Consider the following 11,177-nt stretch of genomic DNA (forward strand, 5'->3'; position numbering starts at 1 on the left):
GGTGCTATATAGAACCATTTTTAAGAAGGTTTTATATAAAACCATCTACAGCACGTTCTCCATCAGTCTGAAGGACCATTTAATGATGCAAAACATGCTGTAGATGGTTCTATATGAAACCTTTTTGAAGATGGTTCTATACAGCACCAAAAGCATTCTTCTATTGTTACAATATCAAGCCTGTAACAATAGAACAACATTTTTTGGTGATATATAGAGCCCTATAAAACACATTCCCCATCTGTGTTCAAGGGTTCTTTGAGTGTTCATGGTTCTATATATATATATATATATATTATATATATATATATATATATATATATAATGGAAGAATTGTTCTAATGTCAAGCCTGTAACAATAGAACCCTTTTTGGTGCTATTTAGAAAAAAGAGCCCATCAACACTATGATACACTCATACCAGCACAACACACACTAGCATGGTGGTCCATTACCAGGGGTCCGCTACTGTTGATGGAATGAAGCACAATGTGGCTGATGAATTGTACACCCTGTATAGCAGGTGTTTCTGATAAAATGGCCAGGTAGCAGGCAGGTGCCACTAATACACTGTAAATGATTTCTCCTCAGTTCAGAACGACGTCTCATCCTCTCCAGCTCCTTGCCACGGAGTCAGTCTCATGAAACGCTGCCCGCTGTCATGGGGTCGATCCACACAGGGGTCAAACGTCGAGGATTCCAGTGAGCTCAGGGAGCCAGTGAGTGACCCCGTCCCCTCGAAGGCGTACGTACGCAGGCAGTCAAACGGCGGCACGTAGGGGTCCTCGTCGGCCTCGGCCAGCCGGTCCATGATGAACTGCCGGAAGACCTCGTCCTCGGGCCCGATGATATGCGAGTGTCGGAGGGACATGCGAATGCTGGCGGTCACTTCCTCCCTGCGGAGTCTGCGCTCGCGGCGCCGCGGGTGGGGCCTCAGCGGGACCGGCTGGCTGGAGGAGACGGCTACATCCTGACCAGCGTTGACCTCGGCGTAGTGTACAACTTTCTCATGATACTCCTCTGTGTCCAGCTCCTGGGCAGCCAGCTTCTGCTGCGCCAGCTTCCTGTGTCTCCACACTGCGAGCATTAGTAAGGACAGCACTGCGAGATGGAACAGATGGACAGACATGCTTCTTTAATACAGATCAACATTTTTAGAGCTTGAAGTGGTCATTCACTGATTTTTTTTAACCTTACACTAAATGTTGATGATCAGCCCAGACATCAAGATAAGACACGTCCTCTACGTGGAACGAACTTAAATGTGGGATACATACATACATACATACATACATACATACATACATCATCTAAACCGCTTATCCTTCTGGGTCGCGGTGGGGTGCTGGAGCCTATCCCAGCCGTCATTGGGTGGAAGGCAGGATACACCCTGGACAGGTCGCCAGTCCATCGCAGGGCAGACAGACAGACGTACACATTCACACACACACACACACACTCACACCTAGGGGCAATTCAGCATGTCCAATCAGCCTGACTGCATGTTTTTGGACTGTGGGAGGAAACCGGAGTACCTGGAGGAAACCCACACAGACAAGGGGAGAACAGGCAAACTCCACACAGAAATGACCCTGGTCACCTGGCCAGGAATCGAACCCAGGCCCTTTTTGCTGTGAGGCGACAGCGCTACCCACTGCTCCACTGTGCTGCCCTTAAAATGTGGGATTTTATCTGTAAATTTTTGTGCACAATTTCTATTTGTTTGCTATACATTTATAACATATTGGGAAAAAGCATAAAATGTAACGTTATTTATTTTTTCCTCAATATGATAAAAATCAGCAAATTGCAGTAATTGTGTATTAAAATGTGCAGAGGTGTGTTCTATGTAGAGGGAAAGTTGACCAGGGCTGCCCAAACATTTGCATACGAGTGTAGATAACAGTGTGTCATTCAGTGTTATGAAGTCTTGTGCATGTTTATTTGAGATTATTTAAAGCTGCACTCTGACCAAAATAAAAATTTAAGCGATAAATTTAACTTATTCCTACATCTGATGTAAACATGCCTACCCGCCTCCGACTGCCGCAGTAGTGATTTAACCATTTCACGCCCAAAGACTTAAAGTACCAAACAGAAACTGGATACTGAGCCAGTTATTTTTTATTTTTGCCTTATATAAAAATATGAACACTGCTCCAAAACAAGCACACCTGGGTCTTTACTACGTTCAGATTATAACAAAGTTCAGAATGTTTTATTATTATTTTTAGCAGTTGCAATCTTGAAATCAGGGAGTGCTGCAGCCCCCTCAGCCCCCCGCCCCCCCAACCCCCCACCTCCCTGGTTTCCTCACTATGTAGAAAAGCTAAACCCTAAGGTGAGACTTTTTAACAGTATAATGGAAGAACTGCTGGATGAACATGATCAACAGCAGATGATCTGAAGAAGAATTAAGGATGAAAGTTTAATGCTACTTTGGCAGAGGATGGAGTTGTGGTTTAGAAGAGGGACCCCCAGACGAGGTCCAGCACTGAATTAACCACTCCGTTTGAGGTGAGGGGAAATCTGTGTGAGCAGTGTTAGACCTGCGTTAATCATTCAACCATATGTGGTTGAATGAGTGGTGAACTTATTAGATTTATTAGATGTTTTTCACCCAACAACAACTTCCATTTCAGTCATCGTGGAGCAGGTGTTCTGAAACTCAGTGCTGATGACCTGCGGCCCTGCAAAGCGCTACGTTTCCCATTGGACCAGCACAGTTCAAGCGTTTAATGATGAAAGATTTGATAATTACTTGATCAGCTGGATCAGACATGAAAAAAAACACAGAACTGTGCAAAGCAGAGGGTCAAAAACCCCTTTAGAAACTAAAATCACTCACAGATTACAGCTCATCATTCTCCTTGTCTCAAACTGTACAATATATTTTATTAACGTTTTCATTTAATAAAAATAGCACACACACCGATCAGGAATAACATCATGACCACAGTTACAGACTGTAGTCCATCTGTTTCTCTGCATACTTTGTTAGCCCCCTTTTACCCTGTTCTTCAGTGGTCAGGACCCCCATGGACCCTCACAGAGCAGGTACTATTTGGATGGTGGATTATTCTCAGCACTGCAGTAACACTGACGTGGTGGTGGTGTGTTAGTGTGTGTTGCGCTGGTCTGAGTGGATCAGACACAGCAGTACTGCTGGAGTGTTTAAACACTGTGTCCACTCACTGTCCACTCTATTAGACACTCCTACCTTGTCGGTCCACCTTGTAGATGTAAAGTCAGAGACGATAGCTCATCTGCTGCTGCACAGTTTGTGTTGGTCATTCATCAGTGGTCACAGGACGCTGCCCACAGGACGCTGTTGGCTGTATATTTTTGGTTGGTGGACTATTCTCAGTCCAGCAGTGACACTGAGGTGTTTAAAAACTCCAGCAGCACCGCTGTGTCTGATCCACTCGCACCAGCGCAACACACACTAACAAACAACCACCACGTCAGTGTTACTGCAGTGCTGAGAATGACCCACCACCCAAATAGTACCTGCTCTGTGAGGGTCCATGGGGGTCCTAACCACTGAAGAACAGGGTAACAAAGTATCAGAGAAACAGATGGACTACAGTCTGTAACTGTAGAACTACAAAGTGCACCTATATAGTAAGTGGAGCTGATAAAATGGACAACGAGCGTAGAAACAAGGAGGTGGTCATGATGTTATGCCTGATCATTGTAAAATGCATTTCTTTTATGCATGTAATTATAATAACGTGATGATCAGTGTTGTTTGAATATTGTACTGTTGTTCTCACTTGTACACACTTCAGGAAATAGCATCATTATTATGAAGCAGTCATTCAGCATCATTGAATCCATGTTAGGACCACGCTGTGAGTACACTCGAGGATGAGGATGGATTAGCTGGTGAAATATCCACTCTGTTTATACTTGCCTGCTTGATGTGAAGAGGAACCGAATTAGCTTGCACTGTCACAAGCTCTCTGTTGAAAAAGAGCACTTTGTAATTTTCCCTATTTTGTTTAGTTCTGTTCACATGCATCTCCACAGGTTCTTGTCATAGAACTGAGAAACCCCCATATAGACCTCTGAGGACGTGCCATATTTTTGTACCTTGTCATTAACATCCTGACCAGCGCTGGAGCTTGGCTGGTGCTGTCTGTGGGAACATATTCACATAGCGCTCATATTGCAATCTGTGGCTAAAGCTGATATGTTTTGTCCTCCCGAATATGATTGTGTTATTTGAATTACAAGGTCATTAAGCAGTCGAAATATTGCTACATATTTAAGGTATTACATTATTGGCACCGCTAGTAAACATGAGCAAAATGGACTGTAATAAAACTCTTTATTGCTGATCCTTTTCAACTTTGATTCAAAATATTAATAAAACTCTAACCATCATTTGAGATACAGTGATTGGAAAAAACTAAATCTCCCATGAAATAAATGATATTTTAAATCTGTGTGTGCCTCAATTGTTGGCCCCTCTTTAATCCTTTATGCGCCTCCTTTTGCAAAGATAACAGCTCTGAGTTTTCTCCTCTGACACTTAATGAGACTTGAGAACAGGATCTGAGACCGTTCCTCCACACAGAACCTCTCCAGATCCTTCCGATTCTGAGGTCCGCACTGTGGACTCTCCTCTTCAGCTCTTCATCCCATAGGTTTTCTATGGGGTAGGTCAGGGGGGCTGGGGTGGCCATGGCAAAACCTTGATTCTATGGTCAGTGAATTATTTTTGTGTTGATTTTGAGATGTGCTTTGGATCATCGTCTTGCTGGAAAATCCAAACGCAGCTCAGTTAAAGCTTCCTGGCTGAGGCAGTCAGGTTCTGATTTCATATCAGCTGGTACTTCATAGAATCTGTGATCCAAACAAGTAGTCCAGGGTCTTTGGAAGAAAAACCGTCCCATGACATCAAAGATCCACCACCATGCTTCACAGAGAGGAGGAGGAACTTGTCTGCATGGCCATCTTTGTGTCTATACTAAACCCACCCGTTACGGGATGGCATGGAGGCGGAACACAAGTGCAGTGAGTTAATGAGGTGATGGAGTGTGAATGGAGTGATTCTGCGCATTGGGATGAGGTGGCTCAGAGCCAGGCTCAAACCGTCAATGTACTAAAGGTGGTCCGAGGAAAAAATGGCGGGAAAGGGCAGACAAAGGGGACGCTGAAAGCAGCGCTCAAACAAAGGCCGAGATAGAAAAGTAAAATAAAAAATAATCAGAAAGCAAAAAACACTTCCTCTGTAATTTGGAGAGGAAGATCAGCTTTATGTTTCACCTGTTTGTGAAACTTTGTGGAACAAACACTTTTTGTTTGGCTTGCAGCCGTTTCTTGTTTAAGCCTTGTTTTTGGCTTTTAAGTAGTTTTGGGGCAATTTATTCCCTTTTAGCCCCCTTTTTCCTCTTTCTGTTGTTTTGGGGCAACATCTCTCTTTTTTTCAGCCCTCTTTTCTTTTTCCTTTCCTCTAAATACCTAAATACCCACCTGGGCTAAGTACCCTACCGGTCACCCTTCTACAAAGGTGTGACAAAGTGCTGCTGTTTGCCACAGCCTTAAATAGAGGAGTCCACAGGTGTGCCAGGTTGGGCCTAATCAGTCCGAGGTCTTCTGGGAATTAGAGTTCCCTGAACTTGTGGCACCTTGTCACTGTCGCCCTCTGCTGGCGGCCGGCGGCACAGGCTGGACCCTTACACCACCTCTGGGGTATGCTGCCAAAAAGTTCTGTGTTGGTCATCTCATCACAGAACACGGTCCCACTGAAAGTTACATTAACATCTGGCACTGCAGACTTTCTTCTAGAAACAATCCCAAACAACTTGTGGTTCTGTAGGTTTTGTAGGTTTTATCTGACTGTAGTTTGGGACACACTCTGACCCCAAGACCTAACTAACGTCTGCAGTTCTCCAGCTGTGATCCTTGGAGATTCTTTGTCCAATTGAACCATCCTCTTCACTGAGCATGGGGTCAGTAAAGACATTCGTCCTCTTCCCTGCAGATTCTTAACATCTCCAGCTGCTTTAAACTTCTTAGCTATTTTCTCGTTGCCATTTCCTGATTTTATTCAATTCAACACATCATTGCTGTATTTTCTGGTCTTTCTCATAGTGATGGATAACTGAGGGAATTTGGCCTGTGTGTCAGCTGATATTTATACCCCAGTGAAACAGGAAGTCATCACGGACCATTTAACTTTCCTTCCGTGAGCTGAACTTTAAAAGAGAAAATCTGAATGAGAATTTTAAATTTCCCTTATAAAAAATTTTAGGGGTGTCAACAATTGTGGCATAAATCGATTTGAGAGAAATATTTATTTCAGGAGGATTTTCTAGATTTTTTAGGTTTTTTTTCAGTCGTTGTACTTCAAATAAAGGTTAGCTTTCTAGTGATATTTTAAATAGAAGATCAAAAGAATAAGCAAAATAATGTTTTACAGCCCTATTTTGCTCATGCGTATCAAGGTGCAAATATTTGTGGAAGGCGTTGTACATAATATATATATATATATATATATATATATATATATATATATATATATATATATATATAATTTACTGGCATCCTCCCTTTAGTGGCTGAGGTGCACTGATAAAATGATAAAAACAACAAGCTTTTGTAGACTTTATGTTTTTTTAATAGTTTACTTAATATAAACTACTGCATTAGCAACGTGGCTGTCCGCTTATCTTGATATCTTAACACAGTTTGGTTTCTTTTCTCTGACTGAAATGGTAAAAAAGGGTCTCTGACATCCATTTTGCACTGAATAAAGATAGAATCACTGCTCTTTTCAGTGATAAAGGTAAGAGCTACACTTATATTAGCCTGGTTGTATATATTAGCTGACAGATCAGTGGCTAAGCTAGCAGTCAGGATTGGTTGACACCACTGGGATTTCCAATGGTTTTATGATGAATTTATATACTTCCTGCTGGGTATTTTTGTTTTCGTACATTGATGAATCAAATCATAAAAATAATATAAAATCCTTTCAAACCAGTGAGGCTGAGGGAGATAATGCTGCACTACAGAATACAGCGTAACACGATAAATAACACAGTAAACTCTCGTTTTAGGCCCTTTAACTGGCTCAGGCAGTACTGGGCTACAATTTGAGTAGCTGGTGCTGAAGTTGTATATAGTTATAGTAGTACTTTCGTGTATCTTAGTGACATAAATTAAATGCAATATTAGCAATATTCATATTTCAACTTCTTACAGAACCTCACAACTCAGAGGATCCAGTAATAACTGGAGAACAATGTATGTAGAATAAAAATGATTAGCTTTGGTGCATTTTTGTTTACCACAGCATGCAACGGAGCAGTGGTTCCCCACCCTGGACCTGGAGGACCACCTGCCCTGCACATTTTTGTGTTTTCCTGCCCAAACGCACCCACTTCAACTCATGAAGAGCTTGTTAATTAGCTGATTAATTGGATCAGATGTGTTGGGAGCAGGAACCCCATTATAATGTTCAGGGCAGGGGGTCCTCCAGGACCAGGGTTAGGAACCACTGCAATAGAGGCAGTTTATTTTTTCCCATATACAACAACGGCTGGACATGTTGATAGCTACAAAAGGATGCACAACCTCAGAGGTCTACGACAGGCCAATACTGCTTGCAATGGACTACATTACCCATAATTCCTCACCTATGAGCATGATGAGACACACAGACAGGCCCAGTAGGGTCTGTGTGCTGAGGCCCATAGAAAGGGCCAGTGCCTCAACTCCTCCTGATGGGCAGTGTCCTGCAGGCTGGCAGGCACACACGCTGATGGTGAGGGTGCTGGTGCTGGACAGGGCAGGAGAGCCGCTGTCCATTATGACCACAGGGAGATGATACAGCACCCGGTCGCGACGGGTAAACGTGCTACGACGCGTCAGGATGCTCGCTGTGTTGTCTGTGAGAAAAAGTAGTTAAAGTGATGGTTTGTTTACATGATCTTCCTCTGCACATGTTGTCAATAGTCAGTAGCCAAGACACATTTGCTTTTTTTGTTTTGTGTTGGAGGCTAAAGAAACTAATATGTAATGGAAGCTTATAGCTGCCTGTTAGCATAATGTCTACGCCAGTATATACACTACATGGACAAAAGTATTGGGACACCTCCACATCACACCTACAGGAGCTTTTATGAATCCCATTCTAAATCCATAGGCATCAATATGGAGTTGGTCCCCCTTTGCAGCTCTAACAGCTTCCACTCTTCTGGGAAGCTTCTACAAGATGTTGGAGAGAGTCTGTGGGAATTTGTGTCCATTCATCCAGAAAAGCATTTGTGAGGTCAGACACTGATGTTGGGCGAGAGGGTCTGGTCCAATCTCCATTCTAGTTCATCCCAAAGGTGTGTGATGGGGTTGAGGTCAGGGCTCTGTGAGGGCCAGTCAAGTTCTTCCACACCAAACTCACCCAGTCAGGCCTTTATGGAGCTGCTTTGTGCACTGGGGCTCAGTCATGCTGGAACAAGAAAGGTTCTTCGCCAAACTGTTCCCACAATGTTGGAAGTGTGGAATTCTCTAAATGTCTTGGTGCTGAAGCATTAAGATTTCCCTTCACTGGAACTAAGGGTTCTAGACCAACCCCTGAAAAACAGCCCCATATCATCATCCCTCCTCCACCAAACTGTACAGCTGGCACAGTGCAGTCAGGCAGGTAACGTTCTCCTGGCATTCACCAAACCCAGACTCGTCCATCAGACTGACAGATAGAGAAGCTGATTGGTCACTCCACAGAACACGTTTCCACTGCTCCAGAGTCCAGTGGTGGCGCTTTACACCACTCCATCCGACACTTGGCATTGTGCTTGGTGATGTAAGGCTTGTGTGCAGCTGCTCAGCCATGGAAACCAATCTTGTGAAGCTCCTAATGTGCAGTTCTTTTGCTGATGTTGCTTCCAGGGCCAATTTGAAAATCTTTAGTGATGATTCAACAGAGGATAGACACTCTGCGCTTCAGCACTCGGTGGCTCCACTCTGTGAGTTTAGCGCTTTGTGGCTGAGCTGTTGCTGCTCCTAGATGCTTCGTTTTCACAATGATAGCACTTACAGTTGTCTGGGGCAGATCTAGCACGACAGAAGTTTCACAAACTGACTGTGGCAGAGGCGGCATCCTATGACAGAGCCATGTTTACAGTCACTGAGCTCTTCAGTACGACCCTCTACTGCCAGTGTTTGCCTATCGAGACTGAAAGGCTGTGTGCTTAATGTTGTACACCTTTTAGCAATGGGTGTGGCTCAAACACCTGAGCTCAATAATTAAGAGGAGTGTCCCAATACTTTTGTCTATATAGTATATCTTGATCTGTAAAGTAATCACAAACAGACTTGCTTATTTTATTTCTATCACTGTGTGATATGCTGTACAAATAGCCAACACGATTCAGGCTTAAGATACTACTACTTTTTAAGCTATGTGATATACATTTATGCATGTCTAGAAATAAATAAATATGTCAGAACATATAACAAAAAGTTGTGCTTAACAAGAGACACAGTTTGATTTGAGTCTGTGATCACTGAGCGAAGCAGTTTCCATGATAGTAATTGGGTTTTATTACTACATATTAGCTGCATTAGTTTGCATTAGCTGAGAAACTAAAGAAGCAAGGTTGGACAACAAACACTTTAATGACCTGCAGTGCACTTTGAATAGGATGTTTATACATGTGTAATATATTCATTTACTTTACAACATAATTGAGTTACCTTACATATCAACATCATATGATATGATTTTGTTTGTTTTATTTTCATGATGTACCGCACCTTGGTTGTCCCTGATGGTGAAGTTGGGGTTGATGTGTTTATCTGGCACCATAGAGAAATAAAAGTGATGGCCTTCCATTGGGTTGTCTGCGTCCACAGCACTGATCATCTGGATGAGCTTCACAAAGAAACAAATGTGTTACTGCAAACCAGCGATGTTCAGGTTACTTTATTCAAGTCTGTTTCAAGTCTTTGGGGTGCGAGTCTGAGTCGAGTCTCGGGTTTCTGGGGTGTGAGTCTGAGTCAAATCATGAGTCTTTGTGGTGCGAGTCTGAGTCGAGTCTCAGGTCTTTGGGGTGTGAGTCTGAGTCAAATCACGAGTCTTTGTGGTGCGAGTCTGAGTCGAGTCTCAGGTCTTTGGGGTGTGAGTCTGAGTCAAATCACGAGTCTTTGTGGTGCGAGTCTGAGTCGAGTCTCAGGTCTTTGGGGTGTGAGTCTGAGTCAAATCATGAGTCTTTGTGGTGCGAGTCTGAGTCGAGTCTCAGGTCTTTGGGGTGTGAGTCTGAGTCAAATCATGAGTCTTTGTGGTGCGAGTCTGAGTCGAGTCTCAGGTCTTTGGGGTGTGAGTCTGAGTCAAATCATGAGTCTTTGTGGTGTGAGTCTGGGTCGAGACTCAGGTCTTTGGGGTGTGAGTCTAAGTCGAGTCTCGAGTCTTTTTGGTGTGAGTCTGAGTTGAGTCTTGGGTCTTTGAAGTGTGAGTCTAAGTCTTTGGGGTGCAAATCTGAGTCAAGTCTCAAGTCTTTGGGGTGCAAGTCTGAGTCTTTGGGCTGCAAGTCTGAGGCAAGTCTCGAGTCTTTGGGGTGCAAGTCTGAGTCTTTGGGGTGCGAGTCTGAGTATTTGGGGTGCCGGTCTGAGTCTTCGGGCTGAAAGTCTGAGTCTGTGGAGCGTTAGTCTGAACCGAGTCTCGAGTCTTTAGGGTGTGAGTCTGAGTCTTTGGGGTGAGAGCCTGAGTCATTGGGGTGCGAGTCTGAGTCTTTGGGATGAGAGTCTGAGTCTTTGAGCTGAGAGTCTGAGCCGGGTCTCGAGTCTTTGGGGTGCGAGTCTGAGTCTTTGGGATGAGAATCTGAGTCTTCGAGCTGAGAGTCTGAGCCGGGTCTCGAGTCTTTGGGGTGCGAGTCTGAGTCTTTGGGATGAGAGTCTGAGTCATTGGGGTGCGAGTCTGAGTCTTTGGGATGAGAGTCTGAGTCATTGGGGTGCGAGTCTGAGTCTTTGGGATGAGAGTCTGAGTCATTGGGGTGTGAGTCTGAGTTGTTTGTCAAGCCAGTCTATCCAAAGTTTAATTTTCAAATATGAAAAAAGGAGTACATTATAAATGTCGGTGACACTGTGTAAAATGTTTAACTGTAGCCTTATTGGGCCTCATTCTCCAGTATCTTCCTAAGTTTGTTCTTAAGTGTGTTCTTGAGGAAGATC

At 43.7% G+C, this 11,177-nt stretch overlaps 1 protein-coding gene across 1 annotated transcript in view; it reads right to left on the reverse strand.

Moving 5' to 3' along the window:
* Positions 1–379: 379 nt before the first annotated feature.
* Positions 380–11,177, reverse strand: part of cdh19 (cadherin 19, type 2) — a 67,510-nt gene continuing 56,712 nt past the window's right edge. Inside the window, exons 10-12 of the mRNA XM_036558786.1 lie at positions 9,765–9,882; positions 7,649–7,900; positions 380–1,100 (exon numbers count right to left, since the gene is read on the reverse strand). Of these exons, the coding sequence (XP_036414679.1) occupies positions 592–1,100; positions 7,649–7,900; positions 9,765–9,882 (879 nt within the window). The 3' untranslated portion in view covers positions 380–591. The remainder of the gene's footprint in view (positions 1,101–7,648; positions 7,901–9,764; positions 9,883–11,177) is intronic.

This window comes from Colossoma macropomum, unplaced genomic scaffold, assembly GCF_904425465.1.
Source record: "Colossoma macropomum unplaced genomic scaffold, Colossoma_macropomum, whole genome shotgun sequence".
NCBI lineage: Eukaryota > Metazoa > Chordata > Actinopteri > Characiformes > Serrasalmidae > Colossoma > Colossoma macropomum.